Consider the following 27,602-nt stretch of genomic DNA (forward strand, 5'->3'; position numbering starts at 1 on the left):
GCTCATTAGCCTTCAACTTGATTCCGGTCTTCTAGCCCGGATTGAGATTTCATCCAGAAGCCCACTAAGTTCTCGAAGCTCATGTGACCAGCTCACCCTCCTTCTCTTCACCCCTTTCTCATCAAAAAAAAAAAAAAAAAACCTATCATCTCTCAAAACCCTAGCCCTAACCCACATCAATAAAAAATTTTAAAAATAAATTTGATATTTTTTTTGAAAAACTTATTAGAGAATAGTATGATATTTTTCATAAATTTTAAATAATATAAATTTATATTTGAGAGTAAAATTAGTATTATAGTATCCTATAATTTTTTTAGTTTATACGAATCAAACAATAAAATGTGAATAACTCATTCCAATTCCCAATCCACAAATAAACCAAACGTCTTGGGGGAGTGGGCCATTTCAATTACCATTCCAATTCATTCCCATTCCATAATCCATTCCACTTCCACCCTTGAACCAAACAAGCCCTTAATGTGGTACTAGTGAAGTTATCCGCGCATTACAGTAGAATAATGCTATAGAAGACAAAATATAAACAAAATAAAATTTTAAAATTCTTTTACTTAAATGAGACTTCAATAAATACAAATAGAAGATGTATAACAATGTAGGTATAAATGTAGCAATATTTATAATTTTAGTAAATAAATTACGTATAACAATAATAAAAAAAGCAACAAAAGAGTTTCTATCCCATACATACCTTGATCGCATTGTCGACATTTGGGAGGCAAATCCCGATTTTTACGTTGCCTTCGCCGCTAATATCGAGCTCCTTCTTAGTAACGATCATGTATATCTCGTACAGATCCTAACTCCCACATTCACTACTTCTTCTCCCTCACTGACTCCAAATTCATCGTTGCTTCCTCCTGCCATGATCTCCGAAACCTTAATTTTAATCGACACACAACTTTAAAAAATAGAAAAAGAATTAAAATAAGTCACAAAACATGAACCCCTCCTTATGCGCCAAGAAAAAAAAAAGAAAAAAAGAAAACAATACAAGAAAAAAAAAAAGTATAAAGAAATCTTATTTTACTCATTTATTTTTGTGAAATTAATTTATTTAGATGACTGACTATGTAAACACATTAATTGAGGGGTGGGGGTTAGGAAGATGAAGCATTGGGTGGAGATGGAATCATGTAAACATATTAATTGAGAGAGGTAGGGATTAGAAAAATAAAGTATTTGATGGAGATGGGACTATATAAACACATTAATTTAGAGGTGGGTTAGAAAGATAAAGCATTGGGTAGAGATGAGAGTGGGAAGATGGAAGACAAGGGTGAAAGAAGATTCGGGATGTGGTAAAAATTTAGAAAAAATAATGTACAGGTATATAGAGATATAGATAACGGCAAATGAGATCGATCGATGTACTCATGAACCAGGTTTATGGAATTGTACGTTATTTTCTGGTGCATACAGCGCGTGCTTAGCTGTGTGGGCCCCACGTTAAACGTCCAAGCATATGCATTTACGCCTTCTTTTTATTTTTTTTAAGGGTATATTTTTAGTTTATTATTATCTAAATTTAGCTTATTGCATTGTTTTATTTTGGAAAAACTTCAGACACCACCCCTGCATATTCATACTTTTTCACTTTAGTATCATATGTTTAAAATGTATCAATTTAGTACCCTGTGATTTCGTACTTTCTCACTTTAGTATCTTGTGGTTTAAAGTGTATCAATTTAGTACCCTGTGGTTTTATTTTTATCTTTTCATCAGCTCCTCTGTTAATATTTCGTTAAATTATATACCAAAAACTCCAGATACCCTATCTAAGTTTATTGAATATTTACCTCAGTATCCTTTAATTTTAACTTTGTCACTGATTTTTTTGTTCTCTGTTAAAATTTCGTTAAATTATATACAAAAAAGTTCAGATACCCTATCTAGGTTTATCGAATATTCACTTTAGTATCCTTTAATTTTAACTTTATCACTGATTTAACAAAAAAAAAATAGTGAAATGTATAATGAAAAAAGAAAAATGAAACCACAAGGTACTAACTTGATGCACTTTAAACCACTGGGTACTAAAGTGAGAAAGTGCGAAATCATAGGGACTAACTTGATATACTTTAAATCACAGGATGCTAAAGTGAGAAAGTGTGAAACCACAAGAGGGGTATTTGAAGTTTACCCTTTCGTTTTACTTCTTATTTTAATCTACTTGTTTTGAACTTGCTTCTTGTGACATGTAATGTCGTGTACAGTTAGGAGTCTTTTGGTTTGATGTAAGTAGAAATACAGTGTAATTGAATATGCAGCAGTTATAGCTATTTATATCACGTTTGGATAAGTGCAGTTGAAAGTGCTGCAACTGTAAATAATTTCGAACAACATATTACATTGGGATTTATTAGACTTGATTTAAAATCTGTATGTTGTCTGAATCTATACTTGATTTAACCTGATTAATTTAAGCTATATGTTTTTTTTAAAAAATAACTATATATAGTAATTAAAATCTACATTCATATGTTTAAAGTAAAGGGTTAATTCCATACAGATCCCTGCAAATTTAGTGAATTGCAAATATATTCGTACAAAGTTTAATTTTCATATACCGTCCCTACAAATATAGTCATAATGTTTTCAAATATATCCGTAATATTTTTACCTCTCTTACATTATACCTACTCGTTTCAATCAAAACCTTAATAATGAAAACTTTTCTTTCTCTTCCTGGTTAGTCAATGGAAACCCGTAACTTGAATTTCTCCATTTCCATTCATCAACAAGGCGTGTTGCTTCGCCCATATCAAACTCGTATTGTTTTTCCATTCATTTTTCATTATGATTTTTTTCCTTTTTTTTTTTTTGCTCAAAAGAAAAGATTTAGAAAAAAAAAAAAAGTGAGAAAAGAAGTTGCAACAATGGGGAATGGGTTAGATTTTAAAAAGGAAGAAGATGAGAAAAAAAGATGATCATTGAAAATTTTTTGAAGGAACATTTCTGTACCATTATAGCTGTTGTCGTTTTTTGAGGGACATATTTATGATGACAAAATTGTCATTTCATTTATTTGCTATTAAAATATAAACAGTTCTCTATTAATCCCAAAATAAAGGTAACGTACTCATAAAGACATTTCATTTTTTATCAATATAATTTAACTTTATTATTTAAATTATTACTCGAATTTTTATGTCCAAACCCAACCCAAATTTGAATCCGAACAAACTATTTTTTTGGACCGGATTTTCGAGCGAAATTTTTAATCCAGATCCGATTATTTTTTGGGTCGGACCAGATCGATCAACCGGGTCGGATCATATTTTTCCTCCTCTACACATGAGTGGGTATGTAAACTTAGGGGCCGCGTGGTTGAATATAATTGAAAAAAAAGTATAATAAGAAATGTTTACGATTCAAAATACAGTAACAAATATAATTACATGTATCTTTTATTTAGTTTGATATACTAGAAAGCGCTGCAGTTCTAAATAATTTATTTGGATACATTAAATTAAAAGATGCGCACATTTACAACTTTTATCTACTCATATATAAGACGGTGAGATTACCCCAAGCATAAAAAATATTTTAAAAAAATTATTTAAATATAACTAAGCAAATATTCCGTATAAAATGTTGGGACTAATTTGGGTATAAATCCAAGCGTTGTGTTGAGTCTCTGTATTCAGTTCTAGCTGCAACAATTGAATTTAAGGATATCAAACAAAATATCGCATTTAAATGACTAAAATACAAAATAGAAAAAAAATTATAAATATTTATTTTTTCACTTCTTTCATTCATACATTTTATACCTTCAAAATTTCTGGTCGCTGCATTTAGCTCCACATTGTGAGAATTACGTTAATATTTTATCCATTTTTTATAATTTATACTGAAAATACCCTTAAAAAATATTATATTATAATTTTATATTATATATATATATATATAATATATATATATATATATATATATTATATTTAAAAGTTATTTTTTTATGAAATAAGTAAAATAGATTTGATCATTTCAAAAAAATTTCTGAAAATATTTTATAGTACAGTTTGGTAACTTGACACAACTAAGGGTCCGTTGGTTTAATGTAAACCGTGAAAAATAATTTTTCATAGAAAAAATTTTCAGTGAAAAAAAAAATTTATATTTACCCCGCATTGTGAGAATGACGTCAATATTATTCTATTTTTATAATTTATACTGAAAATATTCTTAAAAATAATAATATATATATTATATATATTATATATATATATATATTATATATATATATATATATATATATATATATATATATATAATACTAATTTTTTTATGGAATAATTTCAAAAAAAATTCTGAAAATATTTTAGTACAGTTTGGTAACTTGACACAACTAAGGGACTGTTTGGTTTAATGTAAAACCGTGAAAAATAATTTTTAGTAGAGAATAATTTTTAGTGAAAAAAAACTATTACATTTTTTAATGCTTGGTCCGTAGAGAAAAAAAATAGTTTTCCATCAACATTTGTTTGGCCAAAAGAAAAAAAATTCACATTTGTTTGGTTTGGTAAAAAAAATCAAATCAAAAAATTTTACACAGCTTAAATTTTTATTTTTCGTCAAAAAACAGCAAAAAATAAAAACTTTAATTTTTCTCTAGTATGTAAAAATATTTTTTATGTAAAACTTTTGCGTCGAATCAAACAAGTAAAAAGATATTTTTCATAACGGAATAATTTTTTGATTTATTTTATGCGGAAACAAACACGTCTCCTAACCATAGTTAGTTAATTCGGATTCGGCAAAAATTCGATACGGATATAATTCGGATAAAATTCGTCTTTTAATTTTTAAATTCGTTGAAAAAAACGGCTAAAAAACGGATTCGGTAATTATTCGGATACGTGATTTATTCGGATATTATACGTTCACCAATTAAAAATTCGGGATAAAAAATTCGGCTATATAATAAATATATAATAATTAATATACTATAATATATTATTATTATTATAATTTATATATATAAATTAAATATATTCAAAATTATAATAAATATATATTAATAATATATAAGAGTTATATATTTAGAAATATTAATAAATAATTATAAATTTATAAATAAAATATTATATAAATAATCATTTTAATATATAATAAATAATAATATAATAATTTATAAAATAAAATTTTATATATAATATATATATATATACATATATATTTTTGGATATAATGTGAGGGAGGTCCACAGTGGACCTCCCTCACATGCGGTCCACGAGGCCAAAGTGGCCTCGTGGACCGCGCGCATCCATTGCCTTCAAAGCCCCGATATTTTTACTGTTCCGCTTTTCGCATGGTTTCCGCGGACGACCAGGGCGGCGGAGGAGGAGACGAGTTCGGTACTTCGGCGACAACGCGACCCGCGAGGACCGCTGCCCTCTTGCTCCCGGCGCCGGCAAGGGCGGCGGAGGAGGAGGAGGACGACGGACGAGTTCGGCGACGACGCAACCTGCGAGGACAGCGACCGCGTGCGCCGATTTTTTGGGCGAATTGTTCGTTAATCGCGAATAATTCGCGATTAATTTTTTTTAACGAAGAAAACGCGTTTTTTTACTAATGTTTTGGAAAAATACGATAACCCCCGTTTAATTCGCATCTTCAAAAATTCGCGAATAATTCGCGAATTATTCGCGAATTTACTAACATAGCTCCTAACCAAATTGAAGGTTCCAGCAATTACCTGAAGCTTCCATTGCCACAATCCTTGCTTGACACGTGGCAACAAATGGACGGTGAGGATTGGTTTGGCGGCGAGAGGATCGATCCCCAAACCAATGGGGCAATTATATTTTTTAAGTATATATCCCTTCCGTACCCGTCCAACACGAGTGAGCTGAGACACGAGTGAGCTGAGACCGGCTCATATTCGGCCGTTCATTAAACAAGTCAAACACGACCTGGCTTGAGTTATATTAAGTTCGCGTTTGATTTATTTATTAAAGAACTGAACACGAACTTATTCGCGAACAACAAGTTTGATCGTCAATTTTATTACACGACCAAAATTTGAAAAACAAAAAATTAAAAATTAGAATCTTGATCTAGCTAATAATTAAAATGCATAAAATATAAGTCTCTTTATGTTTGTATTGGCATAAAATCAAAATAGTAAAAATTTGCAAATACAGAAAACTTTTATATAAATACTTTTTATATATTTTTTTTCTGATTTCAAAAAAATCTACATTTTATTTTCTTAAAATTTCAATAATATCTTTAGAAGATTACGCCGTTGATGGAGAGCATGACCTAATTCTGACGGAGGAGAGGTACTAAACATTTAAATTTTTTAATGTCAAAAAATACAAAATAAAAGTACACCTCCCTCTCCCTCCTCAACTTTCAGACTCTAACGCCGTTTACCTCAGCCACGCTTCTTCTACTTGTTCTCTATAAACGCGTGATGAAATAAATTCCCCTACGCTTCTTACGGTTTGGGAAGAAACTGCCCAACTATCTTTTAAGGAAATGGGATGTTGCCTGTGTGAGGGAGAAGATTAAATGCCAGCGTTGCACATCTGAGCGACGGAGATTATACTGGTGCCAGCCACACGATACACTATTAGAAGGGTTGTTGCACCATTTCTCATCGCGTTGTTTCGTGGCGTTGCACTATTATTCCTGTTGCGAATCGCGTAGTTCTTGTAATGTAACTTCAGCAAATTTAATTTCTTAAAACCGAACAGCAATCATCAGGACTGGCGAATAGCGGGACCAATTTGGTCAAGATTCCGATGAGAGCGAGATTGTGCAAAGCGCAAGGGACGTATTTAGTGCCTGTCAGGACTGTACGTTACGGTATACGTATCTCAACGAATACGCGAGAGGCGGATGTAAACAACGGACATTTTGGTTAGACGGCTAAAAATCCGGTCCGAATCTATAAAATTAAAAAAGATGGTCCATTCTTGCAAAAATGCAAAACTAGTGATTTTTTTAGCAAATTGGCCCCCCAAAAAATTATATTTTAGCTAAATTAAAAAAAAAAAAAAAAAGAAGATGAAAAGTGGAACAAAGAAGAGGTGTAAAGGATACATACATGCAGGTGAAGGGAATCGAACATCCGCACGTGCGAAAAGTCGGCAACTCCGCGTAACGCGCGCCGCAGGCACGTGCGAAAAGTCGGCAAACCACGCATCTGACGTGTGGAGAAGTCGGCAGTGTCGGTTTGGACGCGTTTTTTCACAAATCGATATATCTCAAAAGTCAAATCCAACTTTAGAAGGAAAAAGGAAAAAAAAGAAAAAAAAAATAGAGACTTAAAAGCTAAGAAATTCAAATAACTTAGATCAAACTTAAACGGCATGAATCATTACTTTGATTATTAATTTATTTATTTTTGTCAAAATCAATATGAAAGTTAATTTCCATGTTTACTTATAAGGTGAATTGCATACAGCTCTACATAAATATATCAAATATTAAATATATTTACAATGTTTAGCTTCTCATGCTTATTCCTGCAAAAGTTCTATCATTTTCAAATATATATAAACCCGTTGTTAGGGTCTGTTAGAAACATATAGTTAATTATAAATAAAATATTTAACCCTGGCAAGCGATCAAACTAAATTGACTATCTGTCTTATATTATTTGTGATGTTAGAAAGAAAGAAGATGACCGATAAAAATTTTTGGGAGAACATTTCTACATAATTCTAACAGTTTGGGCTTTTGGAGGGACATATTTTTTATGGCAAAAATGTTATCTTACTTCTCTTCTGTTAAAAAAATAAACAGTGTTTTAACAACAACAAATCAGAGGAAAAAATAAATATCACTGAACTTTTATAGGGATAAATATGAAATGTTGAGCTTTGTAGCAATATATTTGCTATTCAATATGTTTACAGAAAGCTATATGAAATTAACCCTTACTTCTAAATAGGGATGTCGATGTATGAATATCTAAAATTTTATCCGGATTTATTGGATGTTAAATAGACGTGGTTTCGAATATGACTATAAAAATCAAAAACCCGACGGATTTGTATTTAGGCATGAATTTTGTCTAAATCCAATCCGAACGTATATTGATTTTATATTATATAATATATATAAATATTTAACGTTATATTTGAGCTTGTATTTTAAAATTTTAAATATTACTGTAAATCTCCATAATAATAGACTCATTAATAAAAGTTTCAATCAAGTTACTTTTAATTACTTGTTGCTATTTTTATATATTTTGTTATTTTTCATGTCATAATAAGTGGAATACACGCCCAGTCACTATTAGGCTTCATTGGGGATTGCGGGAAATTGCATTACGTACGGTAAGAAAGTGCGATAAAAAAATAGCATGTTTGTTTCCGTACGTAATATTGCACTCTGCATATTGCGATGAGTCAATTATGATATATTTTCTGTAGTCCCATCGGAAAGCGCAGAAGTATATCCCTGTATGCTTTTACCCCAGCTTTATTTTATCTAATAGTATTAGATGAATCTCAATACTAAATTAAGCCTTAATCAATATCTTTTAACGGCTTTTATATAAAATTATAAATTTATTGTAGATAGTGTAGAGATTAAAAAAACAAAGTACATTGTAGGAAGCAAAAGAAATTTCAAAATATAGTATAATATAGTGTAATTAAGCCTACCAAAACTATCTCTATCAAGCTTTGATTAAAACCGTCTCAATCAAGCTAAGGTTGGATAAAATGTTGGGTATTCGTATCCATCGACATCCCTAATAGGGATGGATATGGATCCGGGTTGGTGGAGTTTCTTTCTCGATCCACGCCAAACTGGGGGTTACCTGGGAACTAAAAAATATAAAAAAAAATATAATCCATCCTGAACCCACCCTTATCCATCAAATAATTGAAGCAGAAGGCGAAAGATTCCTTTCTTTTTTTGATCCGTTTTGATATGCCAAAAATCTGTAAAAATTTCGCTGCTGTTAAAAATCAAAAATAGAATTTAAGTGGGAACCAAAAATCAGATTAAAATTAAAATTAACCTGCTCTGAATCTGTTCCAACCTGACAAAAATAAAGCGGGACTTAGGGAACCCTCCCGCTCTCGGATCTTTCCTGTTTGCATCCTTAATCCCTACATATCTACTTGCATCAATTTATATCCAACCTCGCTCACTCACGTGCCTCTCACGTGCCAACTCCCCTTTCCCCCCATATAAGACCTCGCACACACATCCACCCACTTAGCCAAATCTCTCTCTCTCTCTCTCCCTCTCTCTCTCTAGAGCTCTCCCTCTCTCTCTTAATTTGTTGTAGTTTTGAAGCAAAGGGAGAAATTAATTGAAGGGAAATAACAATGGCAGATGATAGTACAGCAACATGCATAGATATCCTCCTGGCCATCATCCTCCCACCACTGGGAGTCTTTCTCAAGTTTGGTTGCAAGGTATTGTATTTATGTATTTATGTATGTATATACGGAGCCAGGCTGGTATACTATCGGTAGCACGGAGGTCTCCGTGCTATCAAGTTGTTTTCAATAATACGGCTTCCAAATCGACGATCGGTTCCGTTAGGCTTGATCTATATTATTAAAAGTATTTAAAAACTAAATTTCATAATTTTTCGACATCATGTGGTTGATGATCAAAGGTCTCAAAATTGACAATTTTAATGGTAGATGTTATGTGTTTGTGAATTTAACGGTGTAAAACAATCTAAATCTGATGAAAGTTTTATAGAAAATTATTTTCACTATTTAGAGTAAGATCAGTATTTCTGATCTTAAATTCAACTCTTTTATCATTATTTTTTATGAAATTTTTATTTTCAGTCGTTTATTTTCAAAACTACTCGTTTGATAGGTAAATAATATCGAAAAATTATGAAATTTAGTTTTCAAATACTTTCAATAGTGTAAATCAAGTCTAATGGAGCCAATCGTCGATTTGAAAACCGCATCATTGACAATAACTTAATAGCACGGAGGCCTCCGTGCTACTAATAGTATACCAGCCTATCTGCATATACGTATTGAGTTCAGCTACTATGCTATCAAGTGCTACCAAGTTTATCATCGTTAAATCTATCATTTAATCATTTTTACCCGTTAGATCATACTATTCAACTAATCACTCACTCAGCCCTAGAGAATCACTATGATTCTAACCGCGCATCCTTTAATTAATCCAATGGCCAAAAACATAATAGCACCAATGACTTGTGCTGTTAATTAATAGTATAGTAGCCTAATTCTATATGTATTCTTTATTTTGTTGCAAATTCATACAGAGATAGGTAGGTAAGGTATTGTATGTGTGCGTGCGTATATATAGTACATCTTTTATGCTTTCGAAAGCACGAAAGCCTCCATGCTTATAAGTTATTTCAATGATAAAATATTCGCTTCGGCGATCGGCTCTGTTAGACATGATCTATAATATTAAAACCATATAGAAATTAAAATTTATAATTTTTCGACATTATTTGTCAAGTAATCAGAGGATCTCAATAATGACTATTTCAAGGCACGTTTGTAAATTCTTCAAATTAGATACAGTTTCGATAAAATAATTTACTTACCATCATGAACAAGATGAAAGCATTAATCTTGTTCATGATGGTAAGTAAATTATTTTATCGAAACTGTATCTAATTTTTCGACATTATTTGTCAAGTAATCAGAGGATCTCAATAATGACTATTTCAAGGCACGTTTGTAAATTCTTCAAATTAGATACAGTTTCGATAAAATAATTTACTTACCATCATGAACAAGATTAATGCTTTCGATTTGAAATTAACTCTTTGTATCACTATTTTTATGAGATTTTTATTTTTAGTCATTTATTTTGAGGTTACTCGTTCACTATGCAAAGGAATCAAAAATTATGAAATTTAATTTTTAAATAGTTCTAATTGCATATATCATACCTCATGAAATTATTATTTTTCGATACATTTACTATATATTGATCGAAGCAATTCAATGTTAATATTTTTAATGACCAGTTAATTATTTTGAGTTTGCTGCTTCAATAGTGTAGAATAATTCAAATTAGTTTTTATTTAAAAATAATCTGAATTATTTAACTAAAATAATAGTGTATACCCCCTATTTTTTGTAAGTTATTTTTAATTAATTTTAACCGTTCATTTTATAAACCATTTAGAGCTTAAATCCATCATTAGTTATTAGATCGACTTTTTTTTATTATTATTTTCATGTAAATTTCTCCTTACGAATTTTAAAGGAGAATAATTCATATATATGTTTCTTTTTTAAAATTTCTTTTTTTTTCCTATTTTTTTTAAAAATCAAGGTTGAGTTTTGGATTTGCTTGCTCCTTACCTTTATTATGTATTTACCGGGGATCATCTACGCAGTTTGGGTCATCACCAAGTAAGTGATTAATCCCACCTCTCTATATATATCTTTTTTAATTTATTTGATGTGTTTTAAAATTATTACTTTTGCAAAATAATTAATTAATCTTGTTTTTGCAGGAAATAATAATATGCCGTAATGAAGCTCATGGATATATTCTTCTTCTTTTTTCTATTTCTTGGTGATGTGTAATAAATTGCATGGTTTGTAATTTGTTTCTTTATATTGCTTTTTTTCTTCTTTTTTTTCTTTTTTTTTGTAAAATTGTTGTTTTATGTGGGGATGTATGTGTATGTGTGGTTAAGTAATGGTACAATTTTTCTCTGGTTTTAGGTGGTGAGTTAAATGAGGCCATTTATTGTTTCTCTTTTGTGTACTATTCTTTGGAAATTATTAGTCCTTGTTTTTGTTTGGTTTCCAAAGCATCTTAATTTTCTACTCATGCAAAAAAGGGACAAAAAAAGTCTACAATATTTGATTATTTTAATAAAAAAAGATTTATAATTATGCAATTTGATTTCACTTTATGTAATACTTTTTCTATTCGAGAAGCAGAAGCCGAATTCAAAATATCGATTTAATAAAAATTTCTTAGAATATTTACGAAATATTTTGATTTGAAGTGATTGATTTTTAAGTAATATTATAATAGTTCTGTTCAAACAACATTTATACAAAAATTCTATATTAAATGGAGCTTACCCGCTTAATTTTTGCTAAGATATCAATGGTTGGGAAAAGAAAAGTGATGGAACCTCTCTCCATCTTGGAGCATGGAATAATTAAAGCCAACACCTTTATTTTGCCAAGAAAGATTTCATGGATGCACACTCCATTATTATCATAAAAAATACTTTTAAAAATCTACATTTTGACTATTAAAATTTAAAAATATTTTTAAAAAGTTACGGTGTCAACATAGGTGACGAAATGATCAGATTATCTTTATTTGTTGCAAAGAAAAAAAAAAAAACCATCTCAAAAGTTATTTTTGGTATGTCCAATCATCAATTATAGAAAAACAGATAAAACATTAACAGAACTCTGACGTCACAGGTCCTAAATGCATAGACTTAAAATTTAGAGCTGAAAAAATATAGATTTTTGAAAATCGAAAGAGAATTATAAAAAAAGCAGGTATTTAAAAAAAAAAAAATTCATATAAAGTTTAGCCTTCTTTATTTTTAATTTCTTGGCCCCATAATGTCCTTTGGAGATGGACTTGATGAATTGAAGGGTCACCAACCTCTTTAATTGTAATTATAATCCAACAAAGTATTAAAATGGTCCCATTTTGTCTTTGTCCATGGCCTCTCTTTCAAAAGGAAAGCTCACCCTCATCTCTTTTTTTGCATCATGTGATTCTCTTTTAATTCTCATAACTTCTTCTTCTTTTTTTTTTTACTTTTACTCCTTTTTATCTTTCTTTTAAGACCTCTTTCTTTCCTCCTTTATACTCCTTTATCTTGTTTGCTTTTTGAGGAGTTTTATAGAAGCTGATCATATGAAAAGTCGAAGTTCTAAGTTCAAAACCTAATTATTTCATATTTTTAAATTAATTATTTTTTAAAATAATAAACAAAATAGATAGCATTATGCCACTCTCACATGCACTTTATCTCGTGACTCAAATATGCACCTACTGCAAGAAAATTTCAAACAAGGNAAAAAAAAAAAAAAAAATCCTTTGTTTTAATAAAAATATAAAATTTAGGCTTAATTATAAGAACCTCACATGCACTTTATCTCGTGACTCAAATATGCACCTACTGCAAGAAAATTTCAAACAAGGTCAATTTTTTTTTACACTTTAGTTTTGGATCAAATAGGAACTAATAATTTTGGAATTTCGTTAGCATTTGATGGAAGCATATAGTAACGGTGATGACATGGTAAGATCATATGACACTAAAAACGCTTAAAATCTCGCACATGAATGCTTTTCTATGGTTTATCTTAAATTTTGATACTTACAGGTGTACTTCAAAAAGCTTAAAGGAGCTTAAAATATGTTTACCTCAAATACTACCCTTTAAAATTGACCCAAAAAAAATTCTAAGGAAGAGCCTATTTCAGACAAACCTAAAGTGCATGATTGATATTGTTTAATTTTTTTTTGTTTTTTTTAAGACAAAGGAGTATTTGATATTTTTTTTTTTATATAAAACTCATGAGTAAGTTATACGGTTTGAAACTGAAGTTGTACTGTTTGAGAAGTTACAACTCAATCTCAAATAGTGGTTCAACTTAGCCACAGAGAATGTAGCTTCTTCTTCTTCTTTCTTCTCCACTTCATAGCCTTCCTACTAGTGGCCTAATCGCCTTCCTAGAAAAAGAAATATATTTCTTTTTCTTTTTTTCTTCTTTTCTTTCACCCTCTGCATCATTTTTCGCTACCGTGCCCCCTTCTCGCACTCTGTCGCAGCAGCCAACCCAGTCCCAACATGTTCTCCCTCCTCGTCATCCTTAAATCTTGCGATTCTCTTGTCGCCGTCACTATCCACGACTGCATCCTCCACCATAACCTCATCTTCGCGATCTGTATCATATCCAAGCCGGCATCACTACCATCGGCATCGGCAAAGATGCGGACGAGGTAGGAGAGAAGTGCAACGTCGAAATAGGAACAGTAAAAAAGAAAGAGAGAGAGAGAAAGCGAGAGAAGAAAAAAAGGTAGAAACAGCGAGGAGCGTGATCTATACCATAAGGAGACGGCGTTACCGCCACCAGCGACAACAGAAGTATGGACGAAATAGGAGAGAGACAGGCAGCATTGACATGAAGGCAATAGGAGGAAGAGGAAGCGGAAGAACAGAGAGGAGAGGCGAAAAAAGGAGAAACGAAGGGGAAAAAAAAAAAAGGATATTTAAATTAATTTACTAAAAATTAAGACCTAATCTGCAAAATTCAAAAAAATAACAAATTATTACAAAAAAGTAAAACTTTGGTACATTTTTTTTACGCAAATTAGCCATATAAATACCATTTTTTTAGATTATAGTTATATTGGGACCAACCATAGCACAGGTAACTTAAAAGTTTTTTGAAAGATATTCGAGACCCCAAATACGAAATCTAATTACTTCACATTTCTAACTAAGCTCATTTCTAAACAAAAATTGAACAAAACGAATAACTTAAAGGAGAATATTTCAAATAATTTGCTTGAATCAGAACCANAAAAAAGGAAAAAAAAAAAAAGAGTTAGAAGAGAAACTCATATCCTCTCCCATGGATGGGAACTGCAGAGAAAGGAGAAAATCTCTCTCCAGATACTATATTACTTTCTTTTCGGGCGAATGAGTCTTAAAATGTCAAAGACGCAATGCCTGACCCATGTCCCCAATCAAATTATGCCCCAGGTTCACCCATCACATCTTAACTTTTTTTTTAAAAAAAAATATTATACTTTTTTTCCCCAAAAAAGATTTAGTTAGTTCGAGACATAAATGATGTGATGAAATATTCTATTTTAAGCAATCTCCCCTTAAATCAGTGAAAATATGAACTACTCTGAAAAGAATCTCTCTAATACGTCGTAAACGACATAACACATCAGTTCAACCGCAAGAACAAGTAATAAAGTCAAATTGCACAGTTTATCGAATTGAGGCGAACCCAAGATGATCAATTTGGATACAAAATCTCCGAGCCTCTGAGGCAATTTCACAAAGAGTAAAAGAAATCATAAAGTTGCGTAATCATGTTTAATTGAAAGTCTCGTCGACCAAAGGGATCAGAAGATTTGATATCCGGGGTAAGTTGAGCTCCCGATACATTGGACCGTATGAGGTTTTGAAACGTATCGGCCCGGTAGCATTCAACTTGCCCTACCACCAAACTTATCGAGTGTACACAATATTTTTCACGTATTGGTCCTCTGAAAGTACATCCACGATCTGACTCATGTGTAGAACGCTACATCTTTGGAGCTAAGGGACAACTTGAGTTTTGAAAAGCAGCCTTTGAGGATTTTGGCTCGCGAGGTGAAGAAACTGCGGAACCATGAGATTCCCGACGTAAAGGTGCTTTGGAGCAACCACGATGAACGCGAGGCCACTTGGGAGTTAGAGAGCGCACTGCGGGAGCGCTATCCCCATCTTTTTCAGATGGAGACTTGATGTACCTTATTTTCTGAGTTTCGCGGACGAAACTCCTTTTTAGGAGGGGTGAAACCAACTTAATCTGTCACACCCCGAATTACACATTCCTCGGGCACACAGACAAATTCGCCGTATACAAAAAAAAATTTTCTATATACGAAGCAATAGTTGTACCTATAAAACATACAATACTACAAACAGTAGTATAGAGCTGCGAGAAGAACCAGTAACAAAAAACAAACTGAGTTTCATATACATACGTCAAATTCAAGATACAAAACTACTCGCACTTGCGAGTTAAACGCCTGTATGTACATGAACTCCAACCAGAAACAACTACCTGCTATAGGGGCACCTCTAGCTCGGCTCGTCTGGTGGGGCTCTAACTCGCGACGCCCTTGCCTCGATCCTGATCAGCAACAGCAGCAGCCAAAGACGATGGCTCTGCAAAAACGGGGTAGCAACAGGGCGTGAGAACTACTGTAAAAACAAGTAGTCCTCAGTGGGTGCCGCCCTCAACATCATCGGTTCACCCACTAAGTCTACAGAAGGGAGCAAAGATATTAATAAATGCTGAGCTACAAGTTATTACACTATAATGCTCTAAACTAACCTACTGTAGTGATGTCAATCTCAACCCAATCTCTTTAGGAACTGTAAACATACCCGTCCCAGGGACTGTGAATACACCCGTCCCGCCCAGTTTGGACTGTCCAGCTACCTCTACACTAACCAGTCTGTGGAGAACAAGTCCAACCGGCATGAACGACATCAACGCGAAAGCACAGCGCCCGTCTCCTGAGTCGCACTCGTGAGAGCTACCCAACCGAGTATACAGCGTATCTCTGTCGAGCTAAATCCGGCTCTCACAAGCCTAAGTCAAGTAACCGACTCTAACTGGTCTAACAACCAACAGGTCACGTGCCCTCGGCATAATCCGACACCTAAATGGCGATATGGATCCACCGTCAACCCCGACGGCATCCAACAGTCCGGAGCAGTCTGAACGCTACTGTAAAACTACGCTAGGCAACCCAGCACAAGCGTAACTGAACTCTAAACTGCCAGGGGTATCCATCACACCAATACTGCGATGATACAACTAGAGCTAAATCAGGTAGTGTGAACAGGTGACAGGTCCAAATCGCCGATTTTCTCCTAATTCAATTTTCAAGTCCAACATGTATAGTTTAACTAGATTCAGAAACATGCTTCAAATTCAGACTTCAGCAAATAGGCTACTCAATAAATTTAAGCTAGTACAGAGTATAAACAATCGCAAACTCTACATGTTTACTAATCTCTACTTAGGAGTAAACTCGATGAAAACCCACCTCAAATACTAACTCCTAGCAGCGAAGGGAGTCTCGAACCAATAATAATCCCTGCTGGATCAATTAAAATCCTCCAAGTCCAAAAATCGAGCTATCTCCAAGCTCTACGCATTGAAATCCGTCAATTCTGTCCAAATATAACAGCAGCAAAGTAAAATAGGAGTTCGATCAAGCTAACCTTCACCAAATTCAACAATCTTGGGCTTCGTGGATTCCTCTCGAAGTTCTGAATCCAACGAACCAAGTTTCGTTGCAATCCGACACTCCTACGTCGCGCACGAGCCGAAACGCCGACTGTCGATGCTGGAATTCTGCAGGAACCGCACCCTAGCTCGAAATTGATGGAGCTTGAAGTAAATAAAGTGATTTCGATGGATCACTCACCTCGAAAACCCCTCTAGAACCGGCACAGCGTCGACGACGGCGAAAATCCACACTCATCCAGCCTCCTCGCAGCACCACGACGACGAATACACGCTCGAACGGCACCGCGGCGCGACGTCGCCGACACCCGAACTCTACCCAAGCTCCTCCACTACCCACGTCCAGCACAAGGAGAAGAGAAAGAGTAAAAAATCCTCTCCTCTGTTCTCTCAATCCTATATAGAGAGGGAGAAGGAATGGTAATACAAACGAGGTAAAAAAGACTGAATTACCCTCTCACCTACCACCGTGTACCGGTACACCTCCGATGCTGTACCGGTACAGAAAGTGTACCGGTACAACCCTGATGTTGTACCGGTACAACAAGCAGAGAATCTGCAATTCGCAGATTCCAATGCTAACTCCTGCTCTCGCGTCCCCGCTGAGTCCGTTTTGCGTCTATTTCACGCCAACGAGACTCGGACTCGTCCCGACACCCTCACGGCGTGTCGACAAGTCTCAAAAGCTGAACACCAGGGATACTATACCCTCCCCCGCTACAAAAAATTATGTCCACTAAACTTAAGCATACCTTAGCTCAAGTATCAAACAAATAGGGATAGGACTCTCTCATCACCGTCTCTAGCTCCCAAGTCGCCTCCCGCTCTTCGTGATTACTGCACTGCATTTTTACATACAGTATGACCGATTGCGCAATTCTTTCATCTCCCGAGCAAGAATCCGTAACGATTGCTCCTCGTATCTCAGATCCTTGCCAATCTCTAGTGGAGTGAAGTAGATCACGTGAGAAGGATCGAACACGTATCTCCTCAATGCCGAGACGTGGAAGACATCGTGGATACCGGTCAGTCGGGAAGGTAGAGCAATCCTATAAGCAACTGATCCAACTCGCTCCAATACCTCAAAAGGGCCAACGAAATGTGGACTGAGCTTTCCACGTACTCCGAATCTGCGAATCCCTCTGGGCGGCGAGACTTTAAGAAAAACATGATCTCCAATCTGGAATTCTAAGTCTCGTCTCCTGGTATCGGCGTAGCTCCTCTGGCGGCTCTGGGCTGTCAAAAGGTGTCGTCGAACAACTCTCACCTTTTCCTCAGCCTCTAGCAAAACCTCAGGCCCAAGCGTCTTCCTTTCACCCACATCACTCCAACACAAAGGGGATCGACATCTGCGTCCATACAACGCCTCAAACGGAGCCATCTGGATACTCGCTTGATAGCTGTTGTTGTACGCAAACTTAGCCAGTCTCAAATGTCGATACCACCCTCCTCCAAAGTTCAGGACGTATGCTCTCAACATGTCCTCTAGAGTCTGAATGGTCCGCTCTGACTGACCATCTGTCTGTAGGTGAAACGCCGTGCTGAACTGCAATTGTGTACCCAAGGCTGTCTGCAAACTCCTCCAGAAGTGTGATACAAAACTCGGATCCCTATCAGATACGATCGAAATCGGCACGCTATGCAGCCTAACAATCTCATCTAGATATAGCTGCGCGAGTCTCTCTCTGTATCAGGTGGTCTGAACTGGTAGGAAGTGAGCAGACTTAGTTAGTCTGTCCACTATCACCCAAATCGCATCATAACCACCCTATGCTCTCGGCAATCCCACGACGAAGTCCATCATGATCTACTCCCACTTTCACTCGGGCACTGGCAGACTCTGAAACTTGCCAGCAGGTACCTGATGCTCGGCCTTCACCTGTTGGCAAGTCAAACACTTAGCCACATATCTGCCAATGTCCATCTTCATTCCATTCCACCAAAAATGTGCTTTTAAATCCTTATATATCTTAGTTCCTCCAGGATGAACCGTATAAGGTGAATAATGAGCCTCCCTCAAAATGTCCTCTCGGATCCCTGAATCCACAGGTACACACAATCGGTCCCTATACCGTAGTACTCTCGAACTGTCCACAGCAAAACCCTCAGCCTGTCCCTGTCAATCTGCTCTCAAATCCTCGACAAGTGTGGATCTCCACTCTATTTCTCTCGGATCCTATCCAACAAAGTGGGCTGCAAAACCATAGATATCAGTCTTGCAATAGATCCAGGGGACACTATCTCGAACCTCAACCGCTGTAGCTCCTCGAGTAACGGCCTCTGCTGAGTAATCAATAAGCTCAAGCTCTGCACTGCCTTCCTGCCGCGCATTGAAGATCTGTTTGATCAGCTGCAAGGATTTTGTGTCTTTTCGAAGATTGATCTCCAGTCAGGTTACCACCAGCCGAGGGTGAGGGCCGAGAATGTTCCCAAGACGGCTTTTCGGACTCGGTACGGGCATTATGAGTTTACGGTGATGCATTTTGGATTGACGAATGCCCCTGCCGCATTTACGGATTTGATGAACAGAGTGTTCAAGTCGTTATTGGATAGATTTGTGGTAGTCTTCATCGACGATATCTTGATATACTCCCGGAGCGATGCCGAGCATGAGAAGCACTTGAGGATTGTGCTACAACTTCTACGAGAAAAGTTGTATGCCAAGTTAAGAAGTGCGAGTTCTGGTTACGAGAGGTTGTTTTCTTACGCCATGTGATTTCTACAGGAGAAGTAGCAGTGGACCCGAAGAAGATTGATTCTATTCGGGATTGGCCTAGACCGACGGCGGTGACTGAGGTGAGGTGTTTCCTGAGACTGGCAGGGTATTACCGTCGGTTTGTGGAAGACTTTGCGAAGCTTTCCACACCCCTCACTCGATTGACTCAAAAGGGGATTCGTTTTGTCTAGAATGAGGACTGTCAAAGGAGCTTTGATGAGTTGAGACAGAGATTGATGTCAGCTCCTATCCTTACCCTTCCAGTGATGTATGTGAAAGGAAGACGCTTGGGTCTGAGGTTTTGCTAGAGGCTGAGGAAAAGGTAAGAGTTATTCGACGACACCTTTTGACAATCTAGAGCCGCCAGAGGAGCTACGCCGATACCAGGAGACGACTTAGAGTTCCAGATTGGAGATCATGTTTTTCTTAAAGTCTCGCCGTCCAGAGGGATTCGCAGATTCGGAGTACGTGGAAAGCTCAGTCCACGTTTCGTTGGCCCTTTTAAAGTATTGAAGCGAGTTGGACCAGTTGCTTATAGGATTGCTCTACCTTCCCGACTGACCGATATCCACGATGTCTTCTACGTCTCGGCATTGAGAAGATACGTGTTCGATACTTCTCACGTGATCGACTTCATTCCACTAGATATTGGCGAGGATCTGAGATACGAGGAGCGACCGTTGCGGATTCTTGCTCGGGAGACGAAAGAATTGCGCAATCGGGTCATCCCGTATGTAAAAGTGCAGTGAAGTAATCACGAGGAGCGGGAGGCAACTTGGGAGCCAGAGACGGTGATAATGAAGTTCTATCCCTATTTGTTTAATACTTGAGCTGCGGTATGCTTAAGTTTCGCGGACGAAACTTTTTATAGTGGTGGAGGGTATAGTATCCCTGGTGTTCAACTTTTGAGGCTTGTCGACATGCCGTGAGGGTGTCGGGATGAGTCCGAGTCTCGTTGGCGCGAAATAGGCGCAAAACGGACTCAGTGGAGACGCGAAAGCAGGAGTTAGCATTGGAATCTGCGAATTGCAAATTCTCTGCTTATTGTACCGGTACAATATCAGGGTTGTACCGGTACACTTCTGTACCGGTACAGCACCGGAAGTGTACCGATACACGGTGGTAGGTGAGAGGGTAATTCAGTCTTTTTTATCTCGTTTGTATCACCATTCCTTCTCCCTCTCTATATAGGATTGAGAGAACAGAGATGAGAGGATTTTTTACTCTCTTCTCCGTATGCTGGACGTAGGTAGTAGAGGAGCTTGGGTGGAGTTCGGGTGTCGTCGACGTCGCGTCGCGGTGCCTTTCGAGCGTGTATTCGTCGTCGTGGTGCTGCGAGGAGGCTGGATGAGCGTGGATTTTCGCCGTCATCGACGTTATGCCTGTTCTAGAGGGGTTTTCGAGGTGAGTGATCCATCGAAATCACTTTATTTACTTCAAGCTCCATCAATTTCGAGCTAGGGTGCTGTTCCTGCAAAATTCCAGCGTCGACCGTCGGCGTTTCGGCTCGTACGCGACGTAGGAGTGTCGGATTGCAACGAAACTTGGTTCTTGGATTCAGGACTTCGAGAGGAATCCAGTAAACCCAAGATTGCTGAATTTGGTGAAAGTTAGCTTGATCGAACTCCTATTTTACTCTACTACTGTTGTATTTGGACAGAATTGACGGATTTCGATATGTAGAGCTTGGAGATAGCTCGATTTCTGGACTTGGAGGATTTCAGTTGATCCAGCATGAATTATTATTGGTTCGAGACTCCCTTCGCTACCAAGAGTTAGCATTTGAGGTGGATTTTCATCGGGTTTACTTCTAAATAAAGATTAGTAAATATGTATAGTTTCCGATTGCTTATACTTTATACTAGCTTAAATTCACTGAGTAGCCTATTAGCTGAAGTCTAAATTTGAAGCATGTTTCTGAATCTAGTTAAACTATACATGTTGGACTTTGAAATTGAATTAGAAGAAAACCGACGATTTGAACCTCTCACCTGTTTACACTACCTGATTTAGCTCTAGTTGTATCATCGCAGTATTAGTGTGATGGATACCCCTGGCAGTTTAGAGTTCAGTTACGCTCGTGCTGGGATGCCTAGCATAGTTTTACAGTAGCGTTCACACTGTTCCGGACTGTTAGGTGCCGTCGGGATCGACGGTGGACCCATATCGCCGTTTTGGCGTCGGATTGTGCCGACGGCACGTGATCTGTTGGTTGTTAGACCAGTTAGAGTCGGTTACTTGACTTAGGCTTGTGAGAGCCGGATTTAGCTCGACAGAGATACGCTGCATACTCGGTTGGATAGCTCGCACGAGTGCCACTCCGGAGACGGGCGCTGTGCTTTCGCGTTGGTGTCGTTCATGTCGGTTGGACTTGTTCTCCACGGACTGGTTAGTGTGGAGGTAGCTGCATAGTCCCAACTGGGCGGGACAGGTGTATTCAGAGTCCCTGAGACGGGTATGTTTACAGTCCCTAAAGAAATTGAGTCGAGATTGACATCACTACAGTAGCTTAGTTTAGAGCATGATAGTGTAATAACTTATAGCTGTAGATTTTATTCCAGCATTTATTAATATCTTTGCTCCCTTCTTTAGACTTAGTGGGTGAACCGATGATGTTGAGGGCGGCACCCACTGAGGACTACTTGTTTTTACAGTAGTTCTCACGCCCTGTTGCTACCCCCTTTTTGTAGAGCCATCGTCTTCGGCTGCTGCTGTTGCTGATCAGGATCGAGATAAGAGCGTCGCGAGTTAGAGCCCTACCAGACGAGCCAAGCTAGAGGTGCCTCTACAGCAGGTAGTTGTTTCTGGTTGGAGTTCATGTACATACAGGCGTTTAACTCGCCAGTGCGAGTAGTTTTGTATCTTGGATTTGACGTATGTATATGAAACTCAGTTTGTTTTTAGTTACTGGTTTTTCTGGTAACTCTATACTACTGTTTGTAGTATTGTATGTTTTACAGGTACAGTTATCGCTTCGTATACAGGAAAAATTTCTTTGTATACGGCAAATTTGTCGACGTGCCCGGGGAACGTGTAATCCGGGGCGTGACAGATTAAGTTGGTATCAGAGCTTAGCTGTAGATCGTTGGGACCTAGGAACCCTAAGTTGGCAAACCTTAAGAAGGCAAGGCGCGAGAGGCGTGATTTATCGCGAAAGTCAATGATTCATTGTTCTAATTCCTCCTAGAGTGGAGAGAGTGATTAGAGGAGTTCCTGTTTTGGCCTGGAAAATTATGTTGGCTGCAGACGACATAATTTTGAGAAGAAACCGGAACTGCCTTCTAGACTTTCATCGGATTAGGTCGAGAGTGTTTGTTTTGGTATCTGACCTTGTTTTGTTCTTTGCAGCTATGTATCGTCGCCGAGGTCGACCGTCGCTCAGGGATCGCGCCGCACCGCCTGAGATGCCTGAGCAGGCAGAGCCGAGTGCACCACCAGAGGCCAGAGCATCCCCTGATTTTGGTGCACAGATAGCCGCCCTGACAGAGGTGACGAGGCGGCAGGGGAAGTAGTTGGAGAGATTGTGTGAGAGGGTGGTTCCGCCACAGGGTTCAGTACCGGGAGCACCAGAGCCGTCGGTTCCACGTCCGACTACCCCAGTGGCAGCACCAGCCGCAGCTGTACCCCCGCCAGTGGATATCCCCGCAGCGCCAGTTGCGCCTCCTAGAGGGCCGGTACCGATGACTGAGGCCGAGCAGGAGCGGTTGACAGAGAGGTTGGCTCCTTACCGCCGTTTTGATCCGCCGACCTTCGATGGCAGTTGCACTGAGGTCTGGGTTGTTGAGAGCTGGGTCAGTGCGATGGAGAAGCTATTCGAGGATTTATTCATTCTTGAGAGGGAGCAGGTAAGAAAAGCTCTCCATCAACCAACAAAACCTCCACCAAAACAGCCTAAAATTAAGAACTGAATATGATGCTGCTTAGTTTGCCCAGCCTACCGAAACAGGGATTCTGATACAGAGTCACCATAAAATGGAGTCGATAATTGTGAAGAAAGAAAGAAACTTCTTCGGCTGCTCTCTTAAAATACCAGTTCCACCAGAACTCACGTGCGCAGGAAGTTCAAGGCTTCCACATTTTTAATGGATTAGTGCTGGAAATATAAGCGAGCCAACGAGAATCAGTCGTGGGTACGTAACTGGAATATTGGTTCCACCATAGGTAAGTTAAAAGGGAACAGTAGATACGAAGATTACATATGAAGTGAAAAGGTAAATAATTCGGGTTTATAAGAGAGGTAGTGAGGATGGGAAACTAAGAGATGTAAATTGATTAGATTATAAGCCTCGATATACAGGAAGGATAGAAATAAGTACAGGATGGTTCCAACTTCCAGTAAAAACGCTAGACAAGGATGAGAGGATTTTCTTGTAAAACCAGAAACAGGAGAGGGAAAGACAACTAATAGATACATGCATACATAGTGGAAATAAGATTATTAGTAACAAACGATTTTGGAAGAACATTGCTGATGGAGAGGTCCTAAATGGTGGTGATGTAAAAGGATATTTAGGGAAAAGCAGAGAAAGGTTTGAGAAAATTTGCTCAATGCTACCCACTATTTCCTCAATCGAATGCTCCGCTATCAAAGAAGTGAATTGTATGACCATATAATATGTTGTAGAATCTTTCCTTGAAAGAGATGACAGCCTGTTTGAACGTCAGAATAAGTTATCTAAGGATAAAAACATATTCAGTATGAGTATTTTCTTATATGATCGGAAGCAAAGAGTTTGATTTTACTTCTAATTCGCCTCCAAGATGATTTTGTTTTGCAGAAAAAATGAACTCAGAAGGTGGAATGTATTCCATTCCAGTCATTTGATCGCACTTTTCATCTACCAAACACTACAAACTTCTCGAGTAAATCAAAGAAATATACTGAACAATATATTAATGCATCCAAACATGTCTAACGTGATTTTTCTAGAACACTATTTTGAACATTCTCAGAGAAATTTAAAAAAAATGTGGATATTTTCAGGTCAAGTGTGTAGTGGTGGTTCTCGCATGATGTGAGGTGATGTTTATCAATAATTCTAATCACAAAGAATCTAGGATTAGCAGAAACTCAAAAGCCCACCGACCAAATTTTCCAGCACAAAATTTTAAGACATTTCCGATTCGACACTGTAACTGAATTTTCAGGGAACATTCCCATCAAAGCAAACATGCTTCTCTATCTAGTCTTTGTAAAGATTTGCATACACTAGCAAATGCCGTTACTGGTAAAATCTCATCTCAAGTGAATACGAGATCTCGTATAAACTAAAAAAGGCACGACGTCTAGTAAAATTCAAGAAACCCAGCACCACTACAGCGATCGGATTTCGCCCTGCACGAAGTCTATATTCCTAATCCTATGATACATACTATGAAAAGCAACAATAACTAGCTAAGCATGTTGATTCACAAGAACACACAAAACATACAAAATTTGCGAAAGGGAAATAGGGGAGGTCATCGGATAAATGCGTGCGGCAATTAACAGTGCGCGGCAATTAACAGTGCGCGCCTCTAACTCGAATTATTCTATATAGAAATCATTAGACTGTAAAGGAAAGAGGAGCTCTTTTTCTAATGTTCGCGGCACGCGTCCTAACAAGTCGAGTTCATCCGAATTAACAAGAATCATACTTCAAATTAGAATCTTGGAGAAAATTAGAGCTCTGAATCAGGAAGAACCTGTAAATCAAGAACCTCCGGAGGAGCCCTTGAGCTCGCGCAAGGTCGACTCGATGTGCTCGCGCAAGAGCTCCAACCTCTTCAAGTACACCTCCAACTCCAGAATCTGCTGCTTCCTCCACCTCCCATCCCCCAAATTACTCACCGAACTGCCGCCACCGCCGCCGCCGCCGCCAAAACCTAGGAGGGGCCCTCCGATGGCGGCGCCAACCAGCTCCTTGAACAGCAGCGGCGAGAGGTCCGACGCCGCTGCTGGCGTAGCCAGCGGTGGCGGTGGTGGCGGTGGCTTCGGAGTGGGATTCTCCGCGGTCACCGTGATCGGCACGGGCACGGGCACGGGCACGGCCACGGGCACGGGCACGGGCACGGGCACCGGAATTGGATCTTCGGCTGCTGCTGCTGCTGCTGCTGCAGCGGCGGTAGCTCTCCTGAGCCGCCGCTGCTGCCGCTGCTGCTGCCGCCGCGAGCGCGAGCGCGGCGGCTTGCGATCGCTATCGGAATTGTTGATGATGGGATTGGCGGGATCGGGGTTGGGATCGGAGGAGGGGGTCCAGATGTTGCGGGCGATCTCGAAGAGGGCCTGCTCGTGGGGGGAGCGGAAGGCGAAGGAGTCGGCGGCGGAGCGGAGGCGGGCGACGCAGTTGAGGTACTTCTTCTTGAGGCGGCGGAGCTTCTCGACGAGCTGGCTCTTGGAGAAGTCGAGGGGGAGCTGGCGCCGCATCTCGTCGTAGAAGGGGCCCGTGTCGTACTGGTGCGACGCGAACGCCGTCCCCCGCCGCGTCGTGAACTCCGAGAACCCCCGCAGGATCACCAGCTCCTCCTCCTCCGTCCACAGCCGCTGGAACAGCCGCCGCGCCTCCTCCGCCGCCGCCGCGCCGCCGCCGTGCGCACCCCGATTAGGGTTAGGGTTACGGTTACGGTTAGGCTTAGCCCCCGACGTTGTCGGAGCACCATCGTCGGCGTCGGCGGTGGAGTCGGTGTGGCGCTCCGCCTCCATGGGCGACGCCGGCGGAGGTGGCGCCGCCGCCGCCGCCGCCGCGGGAAGATCGTCGTCGGTGTCGTCGTCGTCGTCCTCCTCCTCCTCCTCCTCCTCGGAGTCGTCGCCGTCGTCGTCGTCGAACACGGCGCGCTCCTTCTCCTCTTCCTCGGCGGAGGCCATTTTCTCTCTCTACGCTACTCTACTCTCTCTCCCCCTCTCTCTCTCTCTCTCTCTGCGCTCTAACTCTTATACTGTGTGGATAGGGTAAATTTGGGGATTTGGGTTCGGAAAAGAGATGCAAATGGATAAGAATTGGTGGAGCTCCGGAAATAGAGATGCAAATGGATCCGAATTAGTGGAGCTGCTAAGTCGATCCGTTGTGAATGGGACAAGTAAATAAAAATAAATTATATAAAAATATATATATAATTCACCCTTAATCCATTTCGATGTGACAAGTAAATGACGCGATCCATAAAAATCATGTCTCAATCCATTCCAAATGAAATAATAAGTGATGATCAAAAATAAAATTAAAATTAATTTGTCCACCGTCGGATCCGCCCTGTGGGAGTTGGGGGATCTCTCCCGCGCTCGGATCCGTCCTGTTTGCATTCTAGTTTAAAAATTGCGACTTGCGATTTGACTCTTTAGCAATAATAATTTATCGATCTAACCCATATTCAGTTATTATTACTAAGGTAAAGTTCTCTTTTATATATATACCCAATAAGAACCTCATTTTTATCCTAAAATTTTTTAATTAGGGTTAAATAGACGCCATTTTTTCATTAATTATACTATATAACACTATTTTATATATTTCTTTTTTGGCTTTCTTTACTGTATTCCTTTTGTTTTTGCAAAAAGATCATTCAACTATTTTTTTTTAATTTTTATACAATAAACAATAAATCTATAATTTTATATAAAATCTATTAGAATATGCTGGTTAAAAATAGCAAAATGTATATCCGACTCATTTTAACATAAAATATAATTAAATATATAAAAATAACAAAAATAATTTGATAAAAGTTTTTGATGAGTCTTTTATGAAAATTTATTTTTTATTTTGTCTACTATTTAACTAGTGTCTCTTAATAAAGTTATTTGATTTTGTTTAAAATAATATCAACAATGTAGAGATTGACGATCGAGAAAACAAAAAAATTGCTTAATTACATCCTATTACAAATAAATTTTAATAAATCGAACTGTAAAA

At 38.0% G+C, this 27,602-nt stretch overlaps 2 protein-coding genes across 7 annotated transcripts; one reads left to right on the forward strand and one right to left on the reverse strand.

Annotated features, from left to right (window-relative positions):
- LOC109723940 (probable transcription factor At3g04930) lies at positions 8,915 to 26,679 on the reverse strand. 6 transcript variants are annotated; one of them, XM_020252472.1, is made up of 2 exons: positions 25,399 to 26,679; positions 8,915 to 8,933 (listed from the first exon to the last, which is right to left on the reverse strand). In XM_020252472.1, the coding sequence occupies exon 1, from the start codon at positions 26,555 to 26,557 to the stop codon at positions 25,406 to 25,408; it is 1,152 nt and encodes a 383-aa protein (XP_020108061.1). In that variant the 5' UTR covers positions 26,558 to 26,679; the 3' UTR covers positions 8,915 to 8,933; positions 25,399 to 25,405. The 6 variants fall into 6 exon arrangements, with proteins under 6 accessions (XP_020108061.1, XP_020108055.1, XP_020108060.1 ...); XM_020252466.1 differs by lacking the exon at positions 8,915 to 8,933 and adding an exon at positions 13,273 to 13,896; XM_020252471.1 differs by lacking the exon at positions 8,915 to 8,933 and adding an exon at positions 15,886 to 15,904.
- On the forward strand, positions 9,213 to 11,376 carry LOC109723941 (hydrophobic protein LTI6A). Its single transcript, XM_020252473.1, has 2 exons — positions 9,213 to 9,416; positions 11,293 to 11,376. The coding sequence occupies exons 1-2, from the start codon at positions 9,327 to 9,329 to the stop codon at positions 11,374 to 11,376; spliced, it is 174 nt and encodes a 57-aa protein (XP_020108062.1). The 5' UTR covers positions 9,213 to 9,326.

The sequence above is a fragment of the Ananas comosus genome, linkage group 18 (genome assembly GCF_001540865.1).
Source record: "Ananas comosus cultivar F153 linkage group 18, ASM154086v1, whole genome shotgun sequence".
Lineage (NCBI taxonomy): Eukaryota > Viridiplantae > Streptophyta > Magnoliopsida > Poales > Bromeliaceae > Ananas > Ananas comosus.